Source organism: Lepisosteus oculatus, chromosome 10 (assembly GCF_040954835.1).
Source record: "Lepisosteus oculatus isolate fLepOcu1 chromosome 10, fLepOcu1.hap2, whole genome shotgun sequence".
Classification (NCBI taxonomy): Eukaryota; Metazoa; Chordata; class Actinopteri; order Semionotiformes; family Lepisosteidae; genus Lepisosteus; species Lepisosteus oculatus.
This window is the reverse complement of record NC_090705.1, coordinates 28,972,215-28,998,190: the sequence shown is the minus strand read 5'-3', so window position 1 is coordinate 28,998,190 and position 25,976 is coordinate 28,972,215. Positions and strand designations below refer to the sequence as shown.

Here is a 25,976-nt window from a genome sequence, read left to right as displayed (position 1 = left end):
AAAATACAGGTACTTCACAAAATAAAAAGCCATTTTTTGCTGGCTTTATCCATTGTTTGTTATTCTCCATTTTATCACATACTGTACGATCCTTATCTTGTAGTCTTACCCAATAGCAGTCATTTGCCTAAAATATAAACCATTATAGTGAGCTCCCTATACCTAGAAATGACCTTAAAATGTTTCATCATATATTTTCCAAGATTGTTATATCCCCAAGGGAACTTTTCAACATCACTTTTCTCCCTGCACCCCATCAAGACAAACCCTAATGAGGTTTCCAATACACATCATTCCAAAACTCAGTCTGCCCTTTCACTCTTCAGAAGCTTCAAATTTCTCACACTCATTGCCATCTAAATCATTAAAAAGTAACCAAATAAACTGACTATTTCACAAGCTGAAGGGAACACGACAATCCAACAAATGCAATACAAAAAACATCAATTGAAGATATTGACACACCCGAAGAAGGCTCCACAGCTGAAATGTTATGTTTCCTTTCTTCTCTTTTCAGCATGGAATAAACCTATTACTTGAACAATTGAAGATTCCAAGCTCTTCAGTAACTTGTTTTTTAATTTAGTTATAAGAATGACAAATTCATGGTCTCAGGTATAATCTTACATTTGATTCATAGCTGTCAATGTCTGCATTTTGATTGTAGGCCCCTGCATTGGAACCCGGGCTAAGTATGTTGAATTTGCATTGGTTTGGAAATTATAGCTTCATCTGCATAAACAAAGTGCAAATACAGTATCTCAATTTCAGCATCTCTTGCTAAAATTATTGTAAATGAATACAAAACTATTACGTTAACCACAGTTCAGTGCCCGTGTGAAAAGATTTGTCATAAGATAGAAGAGAAGTTAGGGGAGAATAGCCTAACTAGGCTTGATGTCAGGGTATAGATTTGAAGGAATTAGCATGAATAAGCAAATATTGCTATTAGCATAATATTAAAAGGTCTCTAGAAAACCAAAAAATGTTTTATCTTATTATTTGTAAATTTAAACACTACATAATTCAGGGTAGAGATTGGAAGAACCACCAAAGAATCAATCATTTTATTCCAAATTCAAAGGTACTCTTTATATTTATATACATTTTGAAAAAAAGAAAAGGTTAAGCAGTAAGGCCTTTTATCGCAAAATATCATAAAATGAAATGTTCTAATTGTTTTAACTTCAGTACTTTAACTTACACATTTAACAGCATGGTCTGTTAGTCTGCAAATTGAAAAGCCCTATAAAATGAGGTAATAGCATGCCTCCCAGAGCTGCACCTTATTATTGAATAGTACTGTAACCAGTCATTCCGTTAATTTTCCAAGTTTCTTTGAGCAGCAGCAGTATGGTGGAATGGTTGTGGGTTCATATCCCAGGTAGGATACTACTGCTGCACCCTTGAGCTAAGTACTGTACATCACTCAGACTGCTGCAGTAAAAGACAGCTCTAAGTCTAATATAGATCAGCCTTATAATCACAATTGAAACTGCAACATTTTAAGTATTTTTCTTGCTGTTAAAATGTTAACTATAGGCTATAATTTACTCCTTCATAAGTGGAGTAGATATGTACAGGGCATTACGTGGCAAAAAATGGACACTTTATTTAATTATATACAGTAAGATTTGCACAATTTTTTTACCACTTAAAATGCATCACAAAACTGTTTTATGGGACTTTTTATAAGACCCTATAGTTTCGTTTGTTCTGTATTTTTAGTACAGCTTCCTTTTTATGTGCCTGCAGCTTCTTTTTAAAACATAATTGTTCCAGTTAATCTACCAATATTTTAGCTAGTCATTCAGGAAGGAATCCTGTTGGCAGTAGCTTCCATGCCACAGGAAGAAAGTCTGCCAGAAAAGGGAAACATCCAGGATGAGGCCCATTTTCTTTAAGATCGTTTACTTTAAGGTATAAAGAGACTTAATATTTGAGGTCAAGCAATAATTTGTTCCAGGCACTTGAGTCAGAATTATTCCCAATAAAACCCTAGAGTGTTTTAGCTTTAAGTAGCAGTTGGGAATGATGTCTAACATGCTTGGGTCTGCTATCTGGCACCAGCAAGACGAGTTGAAAAGTATAATATTTTGTTTTAACTTGATCTTTGTCTAAGATTAACAAATCTTTTGAATGTACTTTTTAGTAAATGTCTGTTACAACAAATTCACTTCATACCATTATGTGAGACAGAACATAGGTTCTTGACCAATACCAATACAAACAAAGACTTAACCTTTTCATGAGCATACAGTATGTTACATCTCCCTAACATTTTGTATTTATTTTTGCTCATTGGGTAACAATTTTATTGTTTCAGAAAACACCACATTACACCACTTGACATTTTCCTGTTTTATTCTTTATATCCTTTTATAATATGCCAGAGTAGGGTATTTCTTTGCTTTCTTAACATTTAAGTGAAAACATTAAACATTTTTTTTTAATAATTCTCTTTGAGCTCACAGGAGTGTGCACTAACTTATAGTAACTAAATGTGAACTATTAACAAACAATTGTCAATATTGATAACATTGCTTATTTATATGAATGTCTAGATGAGATCCTTGAATTAGCTGCTATAAACCAATCATGCGAAATGGACTGAAAATGTTATGGTAATAAAAATTGAAATATGCAAATGAGATAAGAAGAATAGCATAGAGTGGCCAGCTATGTTAGTATGCAAGCTGCAAAGGAACAATTAATGTAGCATTATTAACTCTATACTACTTCTATGAAAAATGTTTCAACTGTGAATACTTTTTCAGGCTCCTGGCACACTTGAATTCTCCACAGCTGAAATGTATTTTTGTAATTGTAATTCCCTTTCAGTGTTTAATTTACTGGTTCTTCTTCTAAGAAACTTTTCTCTAAGAATATTGTAGTAGCAATTACCAAGTAGCAACTTTCAGTTTGTTCCTGTGAGAATGACAACCTCCTAATCTGACCTAAGGATAACCTATTCGGAATTCAAGCTTTCATACAGGAATCTCAACCACGAATAATTCAAATTAATGTGCTGGATACCAAATGGTCTTTTACTATCACTTATCACTCAGCTCCCCGCCAAAAAAATGGAACCAAATAGGGTAGATAATATACATTCATTTTTATCAAGGACAGCTTTTGGATAGCATTGAATTCCTGTTCAGTGCATGTCATGCTAAAGAAAGAAGGATTTTGACACCACTCCCCTGATAACCTGATGTTTTCCATCTGTCACATGCTTCTTGGAATGTCAGTTCATTTGGAATGAAGAATCTGTTTTTAAACGCACCACTGACTACAATCTTAGCCTCAAACTATCCTTTGCAAATACTCCTACTTTTCAAACAACCACACAGAATATTGGATATTTTCACTTTCCTTTAGCAAGTTTTTTATATCACGTTTTCCCCAGACAGACAAATCTCTTTTTATTTTGCACCTCAGCCTTTTACCATACAAACAACACCTTCTAGTGGCCATGACAACAATAATTCTGACTTACTACAGTACAAGCATACTTTCAATTAGACCTTAACTGATAATAAAATGTATTCTTTCTGTAAAAACATAAAAAACAACTGTAAATAAAGAAAACTATGCAATTACAGATTTATATATATCTAAAAAAACAAATTATTTTATGGCCCAAACTATGTAGTACAACGTTTATCTCTTTGCTAACAGTACAGTGAAAACATGTGAGGACTCCTTTGAAATGCAATTTATGACCTCAATATATTGTGAAGCCCTTATGTCTTTAATACAGCTTCAGATCTACTACACCTTATTATAACTCTGAAGATGTTTTAAAGAGCAAAAGCATCATCATAGTTAAGTAGCCTAGACAGCATCTTTAAAATAGAAGTAACTCTCCAGGCAGCATTAGCTCACAACTAACTCTGGCCAGTGTTAAGGGATTAGACAATGGCTTGTCAGGAGTTCCTTGGTTTACTGCATAACAGTGGCTCTTGGACTGTGATAATCTTGCAGTGAGGATTGTAAGAGGTGTGCTGACTCTCATGTAGGTCACTGAGGAACCTGCACATTGCCAAATGTTGAAATGGCTCTGACAGGTGACACCACACATGTGGCAGGAGGGTTTGCACAGATCAATAAGGCATTATTTTCCCTCTATAGCATAGGGTAGCATGGTATGGAGCTAAAATGAAATATTGTAAGTGTTAGCATTGTATAGAATCTCCCTGGGATTAAGACAATCCTGGCAGTTCTGAAACATAGACCTCACCCGCCTCTGTACAACCTACTGTTGTGCTTCCACTTTTCCTCTGAAGTTATAGAGAACTATTGGAGGTTTGACCAGTCGTGGTTGGCTAATGTTGATGTCATTGACAGGCTGGTCTGAAAGATTATCTATTGCACTCAGGAGAAAAAATGGTCATAGCAAGACCGTGTTGACATTAAGACATTATTTTCCTGAATTAGTGCCATTGTAATTATAACACTGTGTGCTGTTGCATGTCCAGTTGGAAAATCCACACTTCTGGATGGACTTCAACATCCACACACTTTCACTAACCCACCAGTTCAGCAGCTTTGTGGAGTGGTGTGGGGTGAACCACTTGGAACTGAATGTTACAAAGACAAAGGAACTGGTGGTAGATTTCAGGAGGAAAAAGGTCAAACCTACTCCTGTCTACATCCATGGGAGTGGCGTGGAGATGGTGGACTCGTACAAGTACCTGGGAGTGCACATCGACGATAGACTGGAATGGTCTAAGAACATCGAGGCCATCTATAAGAACGGACAGAGCCGACTTTACTTCTTGAGGAGGCTCAGGTCCTTCAATGTGTGTAGTAAGATGCTACACATGTTTTATCAGTCGGTGGTAGCGAGTGCCATTTTCTACACAGTGGTGTGCTGGGGCTCTGGGATTAGAGCAGTAGATTCCAAAAGGCTGAACAAGCTCATCAGGAGAGCAAGCTCTGTCATTGGGTCTGACCTGGACCCCTTGGAGGTAGTGGCTGAGAGGAGAATGATTTCCAAACTAGAGGCCATCATGGACAACTTCTCCCATCCCCTCTATGACAGGCTTGCAGGAATGAAGAGCACGTTCAGCAATAGACTGATTCATCCACGGTGCGACAGGGAGCGCTACAGGAGGTCATTCTTGCCGTCTGCCATAAGACTGTACAACGCATCCACCTTGCGTCTTGGCAGAGGCAACAGCGACAGTGACCTGTTTCTGGACTAAACGCATATACACATCTACTGCTACATCTGTTCTCTTTCTTTTTCTTTTTCTTTTTCCCCGTTTACAACCACTTTTGTGCAATATATGCCAGGGACCTGTGCAATACATTTATATTTATATTTATGGTTACATCTATATTTATATTCATACGTGTGATACGATTTTCTGTGTACTGTTCTGTTCTAGTTTCATCTTGTGTGTCCGGACTGTGAGTAACTCTCATACAACTCTATTGTATTGTATGTATTGTACTATTATTATATAATTCGTTACACTGTGGCTGTGTTGTGTGTGTTAAGCTGCTGTTGCACTGCAATTTCCCTCACGGAATCAATAAAGTATCTATCTATCAGTTAACAAGAATACCACAGCAGTCAAAATAATACTCATCACAACTTCTCCAGACATCGGTTTCCAACAGCTCTGTCAAGGACAAAACAGCAGTCATTAACAAAACACCCCACCACTCAAGCCCACCAAAGATGAAGATTCTGGACTAGTCTATTGATTGTTAAAAGTCATTCTACAGAGAACATCTCTTACAGAAAGCCATCTTCAATCAAAACAATTAAAAGCAAGCAATGTTCATTAGTCAAATAGAAAATAACCATGTTGTTTGCTTTACATGTGTTCAAATTTAAATTAATTTTTGAATGGCTATTTATATTCTTAAATATTGAAAACTCATCGAATTTCTGAAATCACTATATTGAGAATTTTGTTATCCTAAGGAATTACTCAATCAAGACACCAACAGGTCACTATTAAAAATGCAAATATTATGTATGTGCCTACATATCTAAAGCTGATGGTGTGTTTTAATTGTGCTTCCATACTGTATATATTCTGGTAAAGTTGTGTGGCTAAGATGTTTTTCTAAAACCATGGACAGTTTTCAGAACAGAAACATTTCATATTATTCATTTTGTATTGATTATTATCCAATAAAGAAGACTTATTGTACCTGAACAAGATATTTTAAAAATGTTTGGATTTGAATAATGTCTTGGAATATTGTTTTTCTGAGTGACGTTTGATTTTTTGAATAAGAAAACACTAATAAAAGGAAAGATAAAAAAACACTCTCTAAATAAAGTACAGGCATATTCATGTCCATTAAATATACCAAATGATCTTCTGGACAATACTCGTCTTTGACTAGTATAGATGTATGTGACTAAACAAACATGTGGCCTTACACACCAATAAACTGGTACGATGCTGTGAGAAAGTGTGTATTGTAATAGATACACAAACACCTACTATATTCCAGGAAATAGATTTTGTATCTACAATTTAGTGGTTTCAAGGAACACACATTCCAGATAGTCAGAAAATGTCTAAAAAGGTATATTACATGATAAATAAAATGAATGAAGAATCTAACAAATAAACACAAAATTAAAAAAAAAACAAGATGCATTTATTAATTCCTTTGTCAGTGCCGCTTATACATACAAATTTAAACTTGTAAGGCAAATGCTACTATATTCTTGTTTGTATGACTTTTTCATTGAAAAATACTAATTAAGAAAGTCATCAATACAGTTTACAGGCATTGGCTCATTTGCCATAAAATATTTAACTCTCATAATGCCTTTAAAAAAAAAACAACAGGGAGCATAACTGCAATTAATCAGTACACATGTAAAAGTGTAAATTCCTTTAACATACTAAATTACCTTTTAAAATTTTACTATGTAAGTTACTCATAATTCTAATATTACACCTTTTGACACCATGCTTTCGTGCATTTTACAAATGAAGCACTATTTTTTTTCCCAGAGAAAATGCCCAGGCCTTATAAACATTTGTTATTAAGCTCTGGGAACACATAGTTAAAAAAATTTATAAAGACCACTGGGGAAAACATACCACCTTGTAAATGAAGTGTAAGATGCTAATAATTCATAAATAAAAGCTTGAATTTTGTCCGAATCACTCAAGATGAATTTGCTTCATTAGGGACCACTTTAATTGGGCTAAGATAAAACATGACTAGATTGAGAACAAAATATTTTTTTTGTTGATTGCAACCCATGCCCACAGCACACACACCACAAAATGTAAATGTAAATCAGATAACAATAGAAAATATTTACAATGCCTTGCAAAAGTATCCATTCCCTTCCAATAATCTCCCATTTTGTTGAATTACAAATAATGTTTTCATAGTTTTAAGCAAATTGTTTTAATCAAAGGTTGAATGTTCAAACTCAACAATTTTACTGGTGAAAGAATTTAAATGAGCAAAAGTATTAAAAAAAAGTTTAGGGACTGAAAAGTATTTTGGTGTTATTGATGGGCAACCATTTTCAAGTACTGCCACATTTTTATTATATTCAAGTAATGACTGACTGGGATGTTCAAGGACTTTAACTTTCTTGTTGTTAAGTCTAATGTAGCTTTGGCCTTGTGCTTTGGATCACTATCCTGCTAAAAGGTCAACATTTATCCTAGTTTTTAGTCTTTAGTAGACTGATGCAGATTTTTCACTAAGATTTGCTAAGACTTTGCTCCATTTTCCCCTTCATCTTCACAAGCTTCCTAGTCCTAACAATTCCATGACAGTAGAAATGGTGATGACAGTTACAGTATATGCTGTCTTGAGTGAATCACTAAATGTAACACTTTGCATTTAGACTAAAAAAATCCAATTTTATCTCATCTGGGCACAACACCTTTTGCAAAATGTTTGCAGTATTACTTAAATTATTTATTTAATAATTCCATGTGGAATTTGAGATGGGCTTTTTTCAATAATGGTTTCCTTCTTGCCTTTCTGCCACTTGCCATATTGTTGACTTATTAACACATTTTTCCACATTTTAGCTACTGAACTCTGTATTTCGATACAGAATACACATCACAAAAGCACCCCTCACCATTTTCTCCTGGCTCGGCTGCTCATTTTGGAGGGACAACCTGATTTAGGCAGTGTCAGAATGATATAATACACATTCCACTTCCTAATGATCAAAGAGATATCAAGCACGTTTCACTTCTTTATGCCCTGATATGTGCTTTTCTACAAGTTAATCACCAAATAGTTTGAAAGCTTTTGATGCATTTTAAAATTCATTTGAAATGTCTCTACTTGATTTATTGACATTATATTGAGTTATATTGTGAAATCATGTGATAGCTATTTTTGCACATCAGTGTTCAGTTTTAGTCTCAGGTTTTGATTTAAAATCTTCACTAATTAATGCATCACTTGTAATTCAACAAAACAGATAATCATTGAAAGGGGACAAATACTTCTGAAAGGCACTTCAGACTTTGTTTCAGTATATCCAAAAAAGAAGAGACTTTCAAATTCTTTAAAAGAATGATAGATTTCAATTGTCAAAAATAAAAAAATTCAATAATTGATTTAAATGATACATTCAATAATATATAAATTTATAAATCAATATTTTTGATAAAATATGTATTACAAATAACAGGACCGTTTATTTCAAATATTAGGTCCTGAATATATTGAGTATATTGGTCAGTGGACTGCAGGTCTATCCCTTTGTGGATTGTGATTTTACAAATTGTTAAAAAAGCTACACGAACGGGGACATTATTACAGCTGCCTGACTGCAATTCAGCTGACTGACCAGGGTTACGGCTTCACAATAAAACAGTTGTTCTGAGAAATAAAATGAATGGCTTTTTAAATACAGTTATAAATATGGTTATATTTATCCTATATTATTGAAAAATAAGACCGCTGTTCATTTGGCCAAAAGATACTTGCTGAACCATAGGAAGCAGTTACCACCACTTCTCAAATAGAATCTTTTCCTCAGAAAGTCCCAGGCATTGTAGCTGTCCAGAAACGTATTCTATCATGGGAGGTGGTCCACATACGAAACACAAGGTATTCTCTGATAAATGTTCCTTCAGAATCTTTTGTGATATTCTTCCTTCTGAAAAAAAAAACAACACAAAATGTATTTCAAACTAAATATTGACAAGATTCAATTTTATACCATTTTGTAAATTATTTTTAAAGTTTTAAGGACTGAACAAGAATACTAGGTTGTTCAATTTTGTATCCCCCTACACCAATCAAATTTTAAACAAGCAGTTTTTGGAATTAAGACTTGTGGTATGCAACACCAATATTTTACTTGACAATTTGTTCATCTGCAATTCAGCTTCAATAGTTGAAAATGAATAGTAAAATTACAAATTTTATTCAATTTGAATATCCACTCATTTATAGTTTAAATTAAAATTAAAAATCATATCTGAATACCAATATTCCCTTGGGACCAATTTCTAGCGGATGTAAAGGATGACCTATGTTGTTGGTCACTCTGTCATAATACTTCTCCAAGGCTAACCCCAGAAGCTATACAACAAAGGTCTTACAAAATCCAGGTTTACTAAACAGCATTTCCTTGTCTTATTTTGGTTGCACTTCTTCTATTTTTATACTATATCAGAATATCAGAATGAGTTTTTTTTCGAAGTTTTGGGAAAGATGGTGGTAACAGCTTAAAGAACTCATGGCATCCTAGGTTTCCATGAATTTGTTCTTCAAAGGAATATTCAGATGGATTGAACTGCATTTTAGTACCCAGATCTTCCATAAGTAACTTGCAGGATAGAAAATGAGATCACTCTAGCGCATCTAGTTTTTGCAGTTTTAGTTGAGCTTTGAATGCTGTTATATTACACAACACTTGTCAGCAGCAGCACGGGCATGATAAACAAGAAAAGCAAGATCCATCATTCATTTTGCATCTTCAAATTGTGGAAAAGTCACATGAATCTCTTTAAAAAAACTTTTCACCACAGTTGTTAACTTAAAGAATCCCTTTAAAACAATCCTCCTGCTTATTGAACATACTTCTATGAACTGCATTAAATCAATGTTTCACAACAATATTCATGATATTGTTACATTTCAAAGATTTACTTCACAATGCACGTTAATGAATCATGCAGCATAATGCAATTCATGCTCTCTTTTTTGGTACTGTCAATGCCACTCTTTTTTTTCCCCAAATCACTGCTGGTGAAGCTACATGAATGCCACAGCAGACCAGCTCATTTCAGGGAGTCCGACAGGCTATGGACTGTTGTTCTACCGCACAACGGAGACAAACTGAACTGTTCAACATGAAGTCTGTGACTTCAAAGTTTTCATCTACGCTTCTCAAAAAATCACTACCTGCAAAGTGATATTCTGATCCATACTCTCATCAAGTGTGGCTGAGTATGCACTGAATGCTTTTCCTCACGATCAGCTTCTCCTCTATATTGTTAGAAAGCTCAAACAAAATGTTCCACAACTGTATTTTTCCTTGCACTTTAATAACAGTATTTAATAAAGACACTGCCAGAGTGGCTCTCCATATTTAGCAATCATTTCATTCATTGCATAACTTTCCAAAACAAAGAACCCAGACTCTTTTCTTCAGTGCATATCAGATTTTTGCTGCAGAACCAATCATTTTTTCAACTGCAAAGCGGTTTCCTTCATCTCTTTTCCCTAATAGTTAACCATTCTATGGCTATATTAGACTCCTATGCAATTTTTCATTGCTGTTCAGCATTGTATTAGACTCTGTAAGAGAAGACCACTTTCAATAAATCATTATACACATTATGGTCTTTATGAAACAAGTCTTATCGATCAATTATTTCATGTCATCTGTAAACAGAATGGTTCAATCAATAAAACAAATGGAAGCTCACTGCTGAATAAGAAACATCACAATTTGGAAAGCAGTGAGATGATGGATTTTCCTCATGACTGGTTGACACTGCATTTTGGCTAGCTGGTTTGACTTTTTAATCTGAAAATTAAATATGCTGATATTATTTAATATGAGGAGCACTTCCCTCTTTTGTAAGGATCTTAAATCACAGAATATCCTTTTCTGGGATCTGTCATTTTTCTCCTTCTCTTCTCCCTGATGCTACCATACAGCCCAGCCTGTTGTGTTGTGTATTGGCACTTTATATCGTAGTCTTTTAAGATAGCAAAGAGTCTCCAAATGAAACTTGTCTCCTTCTGCTTGTGCTACACTAAAAATAACTGACTGTACCGTCTTCTGGACATTTTGCAGTTTGCAGTCAATTTTTGTTTTTCTGTGAGATATTTAACTGCAGTAAGAATTTCAATTATCATGGAGTCTGGTCATATTTTCCAGTGCATTGTCTTGAGTGTTGTGATTATCTGGCAATGCTTACTGTAATGCTATTAAGTTCCCTATGGAAATGTATGTTTTATATGATTTCTGGTAATCATTGTAAATTAGGTAGCTGTCATTTTAGGCCACAGTTCTGGTAAGAACACAGACATTATACTTTATATACCGCAGTCAGGTAGTGGTATATCACTACAGCAGGTGGGACTGTAGTGATGTTGAGGTGTAGATGCCAACAAGGCCAACAAGCTTTGTTGTTTGAGACCCCTATTACTGGTCACAAAAAGATTTAAAACATAAATACCAACATAATATCCCCATATATGTACAGTTTTACAGGACAGTTATCAAAGAATATATAAAATACACTTTCTATGCCCTTCTTCTAATTGTTTGATCTGATCATTACCCTGTAGACAGAAACAGAGGGACATTGCTATTTAAAAGATTATGGGCAACATTCAGGCAGAAATATTCACAGAAATGCATTAAGTTTTGACTGGTCTTATCTGGATGGGGTTACTTCCAGGTAGGGAGTTTATTTAGAAATCAAAATATACTCTCACTTTATATTTCTATAGCATTTCTAGAAAATGAGTGGGTTTGTGTGTAAGCGATAATGTAAGTCAGGAGCTTAATTGTAATTAGAAACAACAATTTTGTCTGTAAATTTGTTCTTTAAATGTGCACCTTCCCATCCAAATAACATGGAACTACAGACAGAATGTTTATTTTTATTTGTAGACACTATTCACAGTTCCTTGACCGTCATTTAGATTCATGGAAAGCCAGATATACAGGGTGGTTATAGAATTCGCAAAACTTTGTGGTTTCTTGCTAGCAGGATGAGGCCTGCCCTCATTACACTCTGCTTGCACACTCTATATTTGTTAACGTTTTACATTTTCCATCAATTTGAGAACAAAGACAATTTTTAAAATAAGACAGTAAACTACAGTTATTGTAATATAAAGCCAGAAATTGTTCTAAACATAACAACTGAGTTTCTAATTTAGTTTTGTAAAGTCAGTGTTTTAGTAATCAGTGAGAATTAAATTTCTAACAGAACTTACCACTAATGTATGGTCTGAGATGTGTGTCAATTTCGGTCTCCTGTTGTGTAACATGGAAGTTACAGGAAACCTTTTCAAAAAACTCTTTGGAAAGTCCGATGATGGTATTCTAGCAAGAGAACAACAGCATTAGCACTGAGAAGAGCGAGTTAAATCAATTTTCTGCATTTGTTAATCATTCCTTTAAAACCTTTTTTTTAAGCAAAAACACTGCCTATAAAATATCCTTTTTAAATTTACTTTTACTTTTTTTTCTCCCTATGAGAAGGTTAAACTAAAAAGCAGGGAACTGACTAGATTATCGATTTGTGACATAATTTAGACAAATATTATTTATTATGCTAAGCAATGTTTTATTACTATCCAGCATTGTATTAGACCTTACAAAATGTGCTTGAGAAAGATCATTCACTTTCAACAAGTCATTACGTTCTTTACAAAACACGGCTTGACACTGAATTATTTCATGTTATCTGTAAACAGAACGGTTAAATAATTGAAGGGAATGGAAGCTCACAGTTCAATAAGAAACATCAATGTGAAAAGCAGTGTGATGATGGTTCTGCCTCATGACTTTTTGGCTTACATTTTTGTTCAGCTGCTATAATCTTTCATTTTGAAAACATCCTAAATGACACCTTCTTAAGCCTTTATTCATCTGCAAATGAAATATGCTGCTAATATTAATTTAAAATGTGATGATTTCCTATTATTTTAATGACCTTAAGTTACAGAATACTTTTCTGGGCTCTGTCATATTTCTTTCAAATAGAAGTACGTGCACTAATACCATTGCATAAAGTTTAAGTCCACTACATTTTTCTAAACATACAGTATGGGGAAATATAACCTAAATTATTTCCTTCTACAATTGCAGATTTTTAATTTGAATCTTACTCATATTGAATATGGACTGTGTAATATAAGTGTTTTCCATGTCATACTATGAGACAGAATACTACATTTCAAAGCAATGTATACAAAAGCAGTTATAATTGTTTTTAACGAATAACAACTTGACATAACGTATGACATGACATTAACATAAATTAGAACATAGGTACCTTGAAAAGTAGCTCCTCTGTATTTTTGGCACTATAGAACAGCTTTACAGAGCAAGGCTCATACCCAGAGCCTTCTCTTTCCCTCTGTCTGTACAGGTCAGCTACATGGAGCAGGATGGAGAACAAAGGATTGATTCCCACCCCTCCTGCCACAAGCAACAGGTTCACTGCTGGGTCAGAAGGCTGAGGGTCAAAATAGAAATCGCCTCCAACTCTAACGGCTATCTCAGAATCCAGGGTGCACTGTGGGGAAGAAATAGGATGTCATTAACAACATGCAGATCCAGCCATTTAAAATCAAGAGGTGTCATGTGGCATACGGCAATAAGTGCCACGGCACAAACACCACCACATCTCACCCTTTTCATTTATTCAAATAATGTGATGCAGGACTGCACTACTAGGTAAAACTGCCAGGTAGCGCAGTGAATCCAGCTGTGTCTGGATTCGTTTACAGTACATCTTATTTTAGAAATAAATATTATATATGGGCGGAGCAGTGGGACTGTGGCTAAGGATCTGTGCCTGTGGCTGGAAGGTTGCTCAAATTCCACGGCTGGCAGAGGAATCCTACTCTGTTGGGCCCCTGAGCAAGGCCCTTAACCCAGACTGCTCCGGGGGCGCCGTATAATTTGCTGACCCTGCGCTCTGACCCCAAGCTTCTCTCCCTTTCTGTGTGCCTGTGTCTCATGGAGAGCAAGCTAGGGTATGCGAAAAGACAATTCCTAGTGCAAGAAAGTGTATATGGCTAATAAAGTGATCTTATTCCATTTTTATTTAGTAGTCAGTGCTTTAGTAGTTAGTCCCATTTGCACTTTCCTGTGCCACAGACTGTAAAAGCTACAATTTCATTAAATACAATGATTATGAACAACTCCAGATAAGATACAGTATGTCACAATTAAAATTTTTATTTACATACAGTATACATAATTATTAGTTACAGTGTATAAATGGTAGTTAGAAAATAATTTTATTTTAGATTTTGATGGTTAAAAATATATTATACGGACCATCTTTAAAAACAGTGTATTCAAAACCACTATATAAAGGGTTTTTCTTTAAGGAAACCACACTGTTGTCACAACAATGCCACAATAATTACAACGTTTTTGATTTATAATATTATGTTTTTACTGTGTTTCTCAGTAATATTGTGCAAGTTTTCATTCAGTGTTTTTATTCAACAAGGCTGCATTTTGAAACACATTGAAATGCAATGGACTTTGGTCCGTTTGGTTTCATTTCCTTTGCAATTATAACATAATTAATTTTAATTATTTGACGCTTTAGTGGTTTAGCAGCAGAATTCTCACAAATTAAGGCCAATGCATTAGAATAATTGATATTTTGTCTCAATGCTAATTATGCAATCAAAATGATAGAAGGAAACTCAAACATCAAAAGACAGTTTGTTCTACGTGAAATAATTTATACTTAAAGGGTATTTTCTTTATACATAATGGGAAGCTATCTTGGCTTTGTTGGACCTCTTTCTCCATTTGGCTGCCTCACTCTGTCTCAAATACTTTTAATTAAGCATAGTTTAAGCTCTAATAAAAATTACGCTGTGTGAGTTTGAACTGTATATTTCACATGTTCTCCCTCCCACTTACTTGCTGAGTACGTGTGTGCTGTGCCCCAAATTAGGGCATTTCGCTGGCTTTTTAAACCCCGTTCATTCCACACTATGCATATCTGATGAATTTATATATAAAATATGTTCTTATCAGTCTATTACCTCATACAGCACGTCCCCAATACAAATGGTGATGCAGAATAGTTTCACACAATAGAGTAAAACGCTTCTGTGAGTGGGCAGCCTCTAAGTCTCTGAAGTTGTTTTGCTTTAATTTTTACTTTACAAATGTAAATTTTTAATATATAATACACCATTGGGTGGCATTAAAGCAGCTATGTGGTGTGGCCAGTATTTTGTATTTGGGGTGGCAGGGACACCAGCATAAAACAATGAGATCCCATGGTTGTTGCAGGCAAAAAAAGAAACTTCATGAACGTGGGGAGCTATCTGACAAAGCAAACTATGCGGAGAAATGTGCAGCCATCTGCCAAGAACTACCTGTCAAGAAATCTGTAAATGTATATTTTTAAGAACATGATGGTCAGGTAAAGTATCTCATACTACAGCATGACCTGTCCCACTGAATTTCTCATGATATCAGACCCCACTTTTTTCACATTTCAGCACATTTCAGGCCCCCTCCTCCACTTCTGCAGCTACCCATTTGTTAGGTCTCACTCTGCAGGAGATCCTGGCCTCCTCATCCCCAAAACAAGGGAAGGGTGAAGAGGGGGATTCAAGAGAGACACAAAACACATCTCACATTTTGGTCTCCAGTTTCATAACACTACACAAGATTCATTAATCTTAAATGATTGTTGTTTATTGTCTTTTTAATGTCACTTTGAAAGTTTAGATTATTATTATAAGAACATGTTATACATTGCGGATTTAATGATTAGTATTTAAAAGCAAATATACTCATCTAAAATCTAAATTGTGATTGCTGTTTAAGGGCATCTTGAAACTCCCTTACTTTGTCCGAGCATGCTGGAGGTCTGACAGGTAGAACTTGTTTTTATACTGCAGTATTCACATTTGATTACTCTACACTTAGGAAGTTCATTGCGTTAATTTATTATTAATATATTATTTTAATATTTTACATACTCTGATAGATTTAAATATAGTATACATATTAGTTATAGTAGATTTGTTATTACATTTTATTATTAGAGAAAGTTTTTATTTTTTAAAAGTACAACTTGTGCATTTGGCCAGAATGTGGCAGGCAAGAATTCTACCATTGAACCCCCAATGTGTCATTCTGATTGGAAAGCTAAATTCAAAGCTAATTTTCAATTACAGCAATAACAACAGCAAGTGTTCATGGAAAACGAGCATGTGGAAACTTTTGCAAAATAATTACAGCAAGTGGTCGGGTTAAATGACAGAAGATTACCATTAGGTGAAAGCAAAAGAGGAGAGGAAAAACAAGTTTGTACATCACAGAGATGTTGCTTAGGTGGTTTGTCTGCAATTCCACTAGATTAATATATTTTCTGTTGGTAAAACTAGAATTTGTAAATCTTCACATTGCCCACTTTCAAGCTTTGTTATTTATTGTTGTGAGGCTGTCTACATGTCCAGTTGCCCATTTCCTTGTAACCTATCTTCCCTGTATGCCTTTATGGAACATCCTTTTGCATGCTTCTCTTAGTTTACCTCACACATGGACTACAAAAAACTACAATTTATACCCCAAACTAATAATAACACCATGATTTAAATCTTCTTTCACATAGTGAAACAGAAAAGTTTAGTTCTCCTCATGTAGCAAAAGATCTTATAACTGGCTAGTCTAGAGACACAGACTGAAAAGATATACTCATACACATATATTGCAAAAGCAAGCCGATTCCTATTGCCTACTTATAATCTTAATATAAAAAGATATTAAGTCTCCTGCTGGCTTACTCTGTAAAAAAGAACCTATCAGAAAAACTAAGCAATAGTGCTGAAGAACTACAGTATAAAGCATTAATCCATGCTGTAACTACTGTCCCTCCCTGCTCTTCTTAGAAGTCTTCTGAAGAAAACTTTTGCATTTTCACACTAATATATACTGAATATATTTTGAGGTAAAAACTACTTCCCGGTTTTCATGAATAATCATGAGGTGTTTCACCAGTCAACAACTGGAGGATGCATATGGTATACTGAAACATGTTATGAACATAGCCTACAGCAACTGAGTGTGAGAAGAATTTTGAACAAAGACCACTTTACACGTGAAAATATTTCGGTTTTAATTACCACTGTAGTTTCTGATGTTTTAAAACACACAATTAAGAGTTTAATTTTGATTTTTAGTATTTTTCTATGTGGAGGGGGTTAGATGTTGGTGGGGTGAAATTTATGCCCAATTTCACAATTCCGTTTTTTTACTAGTTTAACTTAAGTAAATAAATACCTGTGTAGCAGTCTAACATGTCAAGCATAACAATCCAAAATGTGATTAACATGAAGGGAATGTCTTCTTTTTCAAGTTCCAGATGCAGGAAGGAAATAATTCTGAATACCTGCAGGGTGTTCTTTTTGAAGCCATTTCAAGCAAAATTTTCAAAAGAAGTGTTACTTGCAGACTGACCTTAAATTGTATGTTTTGCATACAAGGTAAGTAGGCAGTGTCTAAAATTTCAATTTAAAATAGATCACATAAACATCCTTCTTCTGCCGAAAAAAACTTTAAATCCTATAAACAGTAAAGTATGTAACATAAAAATGGTTTATGTTCACCTATAAGACATTCTTTTAAGAAGGAAACTATGCTTATTTGAAAGGATGGCCAATTCTATAAAGCTTATGCTTATACATGCTAATTCAAATAAACTATGCTCTCATGTGTAATTTCACCCTGTATTTCTATTCCCAGGGGCTACCCTATTATTTTCAACAACCTTTCTGGAACCTAACAATACTGATATACAGTCACAAAGAAATACAACAAACATTTAAGGAACAAGTAAAAGTTGACTCCATGATGAAAAGAGAAGAAAGGAAACAACTTTTTGGCTATGGAGCCTTCTTCGGGTGTGAGGGTTGCCCACAGCTGAAACGTTGTTCCTTTCTTCTCTTTTCAGCAAGGAATAAACCTTTACTTGCTCCTTTGCAGCCTACGCATGATGAAGCGGCTACAGTACCTACTTGAACTACAACAAACATTTACACACACATGGTGTAAAGCATGTACTCTTGTAATTTTTTAAAATTACAGAGACCACTACTTATTTTTATAAGCAAGTCATGAATTTCTGGGCTTTGTGATATCCAGGGCTTAAGTTTGGAACTGCTAAAACATATGAAATTGCACACTTGATTCTTTATTTAATGAGTTGCAGGCTTCCCTTACCAAAGGCACTGTTACCAAAAAAGACTGGATGTTGTTGATTTTTTTAGTCTGTATCAATATAGGATACAAACAGGATCCTGGTGCCATGTGCAGTAATTTTTGTTAAGAACTGAAATTCATACGAACATTATACTAATCAAAATTATTAGTACACAAACACAAATAGACTGTTACTACTTAAAAAAGCATTTAACAGATAATCAAGATGTAATAGGTGCTTTTTTGGTTACAGTAAGTATTTCAATTTGAAAATCTTAAAGCAAATACAGGACCAACAATGGTTTCAGTGTAGTCATTTCTTGTTTCCAATGTTGATTGGGAACATAAAATTTGCCACATGTTTTTCTACAGATGAAAGACAGCCACTTTCTGCAAAGACACTAGGGTGTTTCAGATAGACACAGGCATGTAAATCCAATTATTGATTAGACTGGGATAATGACAATCACGATGGTGATTGAACCAAAATTTAGCAATCAAACAAATCACTCCAAAATGCACTGCAACCTTGGTCAATGTACAATAGCCTGAAAAGAGTTCAGAACATTCCATTATCTGAATTTTCCCATTTCAAAACAAACTGAAGTATAAAGTATATTGAATCAATCACCCCAATATGTGAGATATCTAAACAAATCAGGTTCGTTCATGGTGTAAACATGAAAAAATAAATCCTACCTTTCAGTCAAGTTTAACTTACCTCTGTGTGTATCCAGTGGGCTGGGGGATGCGCACTGTACTTGACAGCCAGCTCAATGACCCCCTCTCCCTCTAACAGTCTAGGGCTGGAGCAGATTGAAAATCCTCCAACTTTTGAAAGACCAGGAATTAAAAAATCCACCCTAACAAAAAATCAGTATAATACAATATTGACAACAAGTACATCAAGTTCCTCATCAAGTATTTTTTTCTGAACAAGTCGATATGAATCCACCCATTCGGAATGCACAGCTAATAATGCGCCTTAATGCGGCATGCGTGCTGCGTTCCAACATGTTTTTTTTTAAGATATTCTGTTGCAAGACTGCACTACTTTGTAAAACTCCAGGTGGTGTAGTGAACACGTAAAGTGGCATGTGGAAGTATGTGGGCTATCACCCGAAACACCTGGCTTTGAATCCCGGTCAATGCTCAGCCCCTTGTGGACAATCCTTTTACAATTATAGAATGTAATTAACTTTTATTAATTTTGTACTGTATATTACATCACATTTAATAGGAATAGGTTGATGTTAAAAAGACAGTAGGGCTGTTTAACAAGACAAAATTACTCAGCTGGATATATAAAAAATAGTTTATTCCTATAGTTTGTTGTGAATGCAATGTGTTTTTTTTTTTCCGGCTTGCTTCTGCATTAAAATAATCTAAATAATATATTTTGTATTAATGCTTATTTTAGATTTCAGCAACAAATAATTAGGAAACAATTTCACACATACTGTACTGCAGTGGCTCTAAAATCCTACACTATTGTTTCGGCATATCTATGGATATGAGTTTGTGCAATTCACGTGCGGCATGTTATGAATTGTCGGCTTTGATCACATATTTGATTCATGTGGCCGACGTTTTAAAACTACAGTGCATGCTGTCCATGAAACAAATATCTAATATTTTAAAAAGCCCATACTATTACATGGGGAGGAGTTACACATTTTCACCTACTCCCTTTCCGGAAAAATGACAAAAATTGCAATGACAAAAAAGTCTTCAATGCAACTGACTGGCTACACTGAAAAAAACGAACCTAGAAATACAAAAAACAAATCAAATACTTTCCGAGCTCTCGAAAATTACCCCCCCCCCAAAAAAAAATAAGCCTAAAAATATATAATAGCAGGGCAGTGTTGTGGCTCAGGATCTGTGCCTGTGGCTGGAATGCTGTCAGTTCGTATCCCACAGCCGGCCGAGGAATCCTACTCCGTTGGGCCCCTGACCAAGGCCCTTAATCCCAGCTGCTCCAGGGGAGCTGTATAAATGACTGACCCTGGGCTCTGACCCCAAGCTTCTCTCCCTGTTTGTGTGTCTCATGGAGAGCAAGCTGGGGTATGCGAAAAGACAAATTCTCAATACAAGAAATTGTATATGGCCAATAAAGTGATCTTATCTTATAAAACATATACCACAGCCAGACAACAAACAAGATCTTAAAATTCTCTGATCCAACAGCTGACCATAGTTCAGGAACAAAATACTACTTTTAATAGTACAAACCAGCACAAAAGGAACAAAAATCTACATTGTCTGTGCTGTTTTCAGAGGGACCAACTTCACATAGCTAATTCCGAACTGGCCACAATTTGATCTTGCTTTGTGAAACCAAAAATTTTGTCAGTATATTTACTAAAGTTATCCAGCTGTGTGATCTCACTGCGCTAAACAGCGCCCTTGTGCTCAATGAACATTCACACATGATTTATAATCAAGACAAAAACCAAAAACCACGATCGCACATGCAGGTGTGAAAAACAGTAGGGTTAACATTTTTTTTTTAAGTTCAGATTGGTTTAAAATGTGTATCTGCTCTAACTGTTAATAAAGTAGCGAATATAACTGTGATTCTGTTTATCGTCTAATAGTGAGTCATACATGTGTGTTGCTGGTTGAGTGTACTATTACGCACAGGCTCAGTCTTAGCGTTTTCGTATTGGAAAAAAATATACATGCGCTTTGTCAATGTTAGTGGTTTTATAATAAAACAACCTTACTTCATCATCTCTCAATAGCATTTAATCTCAGAAACGTACAGTAGCATATCTGTGTCATATGGACAGTTACTGTACATCTCTTAGAAAAAAGCAGAACAAACTACTTTTTACAGCACATTGTTTGTACAATTAAAAGTGGTCCAACTCCATGACTGATAGTACAGTTTCTTTAAAATTTAAGATATTTGATTCACAGCATGTACTGTAATTTTAAAACTTCAGCAACATAAATCGAATAAGTGAACAAAGACTACAATTCCCATGTGCCACACATGCAAATCACATGAAGTTATATTCATACTGAAGATATGCTGAAACAGTGTAGGGTTTTAAAACCACTACAGTAAAGTATGTGTGAAATCTATTTTTCATAATCAATATCTAAAGCAAAATTGTTTTCTAATTACTCGTTGGTTAAATTAGTATTAAGACAAAATAAGTTATTTTAATGCAGATGTAAAATTGGAAAAAAAGTACATTGCATTCACAACCAGCTATAATAACTATTTATATATATATATATCCAGCTGAGTAATTTAGCTTTGTACAACAGCCCTACTTTCATTTCGAAAAATAAAACTGGTGCATTGACTAGAAATCAAACCTTTGACTTTCTGAGCAGCAGGCAAGCATTTTAACCACTGTACCAAAGCATCACTGTGCAGTGCCCTACATTCCAAACTATGAGCATTTCATTGTCCATTGCAACATCTATGACTGCAAAATACAGGAATGTGTAAAAATATTTTTAAAAGAACAAGTGAACAAGCTAATGAAATCAATGCAGATATTTACAAGAAAGTGGACTACAATTCCACTACTAGCTATATAAATATATTATGTTTATATCCAAAATTTAGCATTAAACATTTGTAGTTTTTATTTTATTTTTCCAATATGAATATAAATTATATTCACATAATCTTACTAATTATTTATTAGTAACGAATTATTATTCCCTAGTTGTTCAAGACATAAATTAAATGTCCATCATTATTTTGTATGGTTTTAAACATTTCAGATTTCTTACTAATGCAAAGTAATAAAAAGTCAGCTTTGTGTTCACAACTTTTCTACAGTGTTGCTTCAATAGACATGCGGTATCTTTAGGCATTGCAATAACTAAAGAAATTAGATCAGATTTAATCAGGACAGTTAAAACTTGACCTCTCTGGCATGAATTTTGCAAGATCAAGCTCTTTTTTGTCTTTATACATCAAATTATCATTGCATTACTATTTTACCTTTCCAAACTGTTTTCTTTACATAAAATGGACCTCACCATTGTCCTGCTTTAAAAGTGAAGTCTTTATCAGGTATAGCCAGGCGAAGTCTTTTGACGTTATTTGATTCATTTAAAATTCCACAGACCTTTGCAGGATAGAGAACCTAGAAAAACAGTCAATATTTACAAAGTAAGGCAAATATATTAGTCATTAGAATGCTTTCCTTTATACCCACACTATTATAACACAAAGCAAATATTTCCAAGCTACAAACACCAACAAAGACTACAGCCCTCTAAAGGGTAGAAATATACCTACCTCTACCCAGTCATGACTAATAAGATACATGGCTTCCATTTTCTGTCAGCGACATTCTTACCTTTAGTGTTAAGTAGTATAAAAATAACAGCACATACAGTATGAACTGATTTGTGACCCTCACTCGCAGTTCTTTGATCTTTGCAGGATTTCATTCAAATTTAGAATTTACAATTAGCAAATGCACATCATATTCTAATCTCTTTCCTAACAAACAGAACAGGATTTTACCTTAAAGCTAAAATGCATTGAAATCTTTATTTGAATGTTTAAATCATATGATATCTCTTTCCTAAGGTTAAGCATAAAATGCTAGACTCTTCTAATTACAAAACCAACAATGCAATCTACAGTACCTTTTACTTAACTTCAAGTAGATCAAGTAATTTATATTACATTCATGCTGACATTTGAGTTATGCATCTGCCATATCAAGGAAACATACAGATTTGAAATATACGTATATGTGTATTTATAGAGTATATACCAGTATATACAGTACACAGTGTGCATAGAATATATATTATATATCATTTCATAGTGGCCAAAAGTTTAAATTGAAATGCAAGGTAAATGTTAACTTTACATAGAATAGGACTAGCCATTCATTCTAGAACAACACATAAAATCATGTTTTGAGTCTTTCAGTTAGTAGTCTCTAGAACCAAAACAATGGTGTGTTTATTAATACCCTACTCCCCATCCTTCATTAGTTAAATTGTAAATTGTAAAAAAAAACCTGATAAACTTCTCTTTCATATGAAATATAATATATGCACTTTCTGTTTCAAAATAAACTTTTGTTTCAAGCATAGGGCTCTTATTAACTTTGCACATATTTACATTTAAAACTTAAACACCCAAACTGAACTATTTTAACAATGGTCACATTTCCATTTTTAATTGAAAGATGAAAATGTGTATAAATATAATCACTTTAATTTTCAAAGCAGAGAGGGGAAGCTGGGTGAAAAAAACTACATCTAAGATTCTACATCTGTCTTTTGTGTTTTAAATCTCAAATGTAGCTGACCTAAGGAATTTAAACAACAGTTTACTATGATATAAAACACAAAAAACAAAAAGGCTGAAATTATTTGAAGAGGATTTTCAGTTTTGCGAACATCTGACAAGGACAAAGAATTTCTTTAAGCACGAGTGGAAATTTCATCATCATTAAGTTACAGAATTACCCTTTTCTGGCTTTTAAGTTAACTCCAACTCACCTCTTGCCGATAGTTATTAGCAGTTCTTTCGAGGTGATCTGTTTTTCTTCTTGATGACATTTTTCTAAAAGGCAAAGGTAAATATATAAAAATCCATATACTTCTCTTTTTACATTTAAAGCACAAGGATCTACAACCATCCATCCATTTGCTCACCAGTTTGTTTCGAATACAGGGTTGTAGGGGACCCTTGCCAGAGGCTATTCCAGCATGCAAAGGGGTGAACACGGTACACCCTGGGGTTTTAGCACTACATTTTAAGTGCTGCCTGTTTTTTTAAATATAATGCTGTTTAAAACCCAAGCCCCTTCTACAATTTTTGGAATGCTAATATTAAATAAATGTCAAAATGTCTTACACGTCTCATTTTAGTTTACATTACTTTACTAAAATTGTTTTTTGGCAATGTATATAGTACTGTATCATTTTATGTACACTCTTTAATTCAAACAAAGTCAAATCATGATGCACTGTTCATTACATGTACTTTTAAAAATATTTTACCTTAAAAGACTTTGCCTGTTATTATGGGGAAAGTCTAGTATTTCTGATTTTACAGATAAAATTCCCTTTTAGCAGGTTTTGTCCCCTAAAGTGAGAGCTTACTATAGTATTGTTACCAGTAAAAATATAATTTTTAGAAACAATTTTCCTATTAATAATAACTAATTTAAAACACCTATTTATAACTTTAATTCTTGATTAATAAATAAAAATCCATCCACTGTTATGCTAGTGGAGTTAATGTATCTAAAAAACAACACAGATTACAATGTTAATTTAGAAGCAAAAGAAAATAATGGCTGGATCTTAATGAGTGGACTTCTTACCTGGTTGTCATCTTGGAACAGTCAGCTTCTCACCAGATATTTGCACAAGAAATCAAAATCAGAAGCTTAATGTGTTTTTTGTACAACACTGTACAAAGCTACAAAAGTGACCTTTTTGTGCGACTGAGGTAAAACTACAAAGTGATGGGGAATCACCAGATAGGTGGAACAAGGCAAGTTCTTTTCTAGAGCAAACTCACCTATTGATCACGCAGGCACATAATGGCCTGGGCCTGAGCAGTGCTGATGCGACCTGCAGTGTGAAGGTTCCAGCAGCTCTCCCCAGTAAACAATTAACAGACACAGCAGCACAAGCCATGGCATTCACTGGGCAACCAGCACTCTCTGCATCATCCATAAGACAGATAGCATGAAGGGGAAGAAAAGACAGACTTTACCGATGGATTTTAAGGAATATAACATTTTTGTGGTATTACTGTTCCATATAAATTGTACAACATTTCCCAACTGACAAAAGCATAGAATCATTTCTCTCTCTTTAAACTCTTTGCTCACAGCTCCAAACTCCAGTTTGTTTCAGGCTGAGTGACAAATAAAGGATTGAGACAGGAGTTACACAATGAACTTCAACCTCCTTTCCTGTAAAAGCAATATGTGCCACTGGGCATTTAACCATCAAAACACCCACAGGTCTCCCCCAATCTTTCCAGGATGTTACTTTAAACACCATGCAGAGAAGACACAGCATATTACAAATGCTCAACTGAGTGCAACAGCGCTAACCAGACTAGCATGACTTTTTGTTGTAATAACTGACTTTATGATTATAAGAATTCTAGGGCAAATAGGCAACAAGTCAAGTAATTTATATCATGCAACAGAAAATGCACATATGCACTTAAGATCAAACGAGTTTCTGCAACCAGCTTATATTGCGCCAATTTTTTATTAAATGTATTTTCATCAAAGTTGTTATATGAAAATGCTTTCAGGAAAATATTTTGAAAGAAAACTAAACAATAAAAGAATGCTTAATTTTTTCATATTAAAACAAATCTTGTAAAGACAGGGAAACTAGTTTAACGGCAATTATGGCAAGCTGTATCTAGCATAAACTAGAAAGTTATTTATAAATACACCTTATACCAATGGTTAAACTCATATCTGCAATAACACCTACCTATATACTATTTTCATCCACTTTCAGATGATGTTCATGCCGGCTAGTTAAATAACCTTCCACCAGCACATGACTCTCTACTGTCCAAGCT

At 34.4% G+C, this 25,976-nt stretch overlaps 1 protein-coding gene across 2 annotated transcripts; it reads right to left on the bottom strand.

The window, feature by feature from the left end:
• Nucleotides 1–6,611: 6,611 nt before the first annotated feature.
• Nucleotides 6,612–25,974, bottom strand: oxnad1 (oxidoreductase NAD-binding domain containing 1). 2 transcript variants are annotated; one of them, XM_015357472.2, is made up of 8 exons: nucleotides 25,886–25,974; nucleotides 24,945–25,089; nucleotides 23,915–23,978; nucleotides 22,427–22,533; nucleotides 19,137–19,278; nucleotides 13,503–13,745; nucleotides 12,439–12,547; nucleotides 6,612–9,130 (listed from the first exon to the last, which is right to left on the bottom strand). In XM_015357472.2, the coding sequence occupies exons 2-8, from the start codon at nucleotides 25,061–25,063 to the stop codon at nucleotides 8,976–8,978; spliced, it is 939 nt and encodes a 312-aa protein (XP_015212958.2). In that variant the 5' UTR covers nucleotides 25,064–25,089; nucleotides 25,886–25,974; the 3' UTR covers nucleotides 6,612–8,975. The 2 variants fall into 2 exon arrangements, with proteins under 2 accessions (XP_015212958.2, XP_006635822.3); XM_006635759.3 differs by lacking the exons at nucleotides 24,945–25,089; nucleotides 25,886–25,974 and adding an exon at nucleotides 24,745–24,868.
• Between the last annotated feature and the right edge of the window lie 2 nt (nucleotides 25,975–25,976).

What these genes read in the sequence shown, in the direction of transcription:
- oxnad1 (XM_015357472.2), bottom strand. Translation starts at nt 25,063, where the DNA reads ATGGCTTGTGCTGCTGTGTCTGTTAATTGTTTACTGGGGAGAGCTGCT. An exon ending in CTAATAACTATCGGCAAGAG is followed by an intron (nt 22,534 to 23,914) that starts GTGAGTTGGAGT and finishes CTGTTTTTCTAG; the next exon opens with GTTCTCTATCCTGCAAAGGT. An exon ending in CAGAGGAGCTACTTTTCAAG is followed by an intron (nt 12,548 to 13,502) that starts GTACCTATGTTC and finishes TTCTCTTGCTAG; the next exon opens with AATACCATCATCGGACTTTC.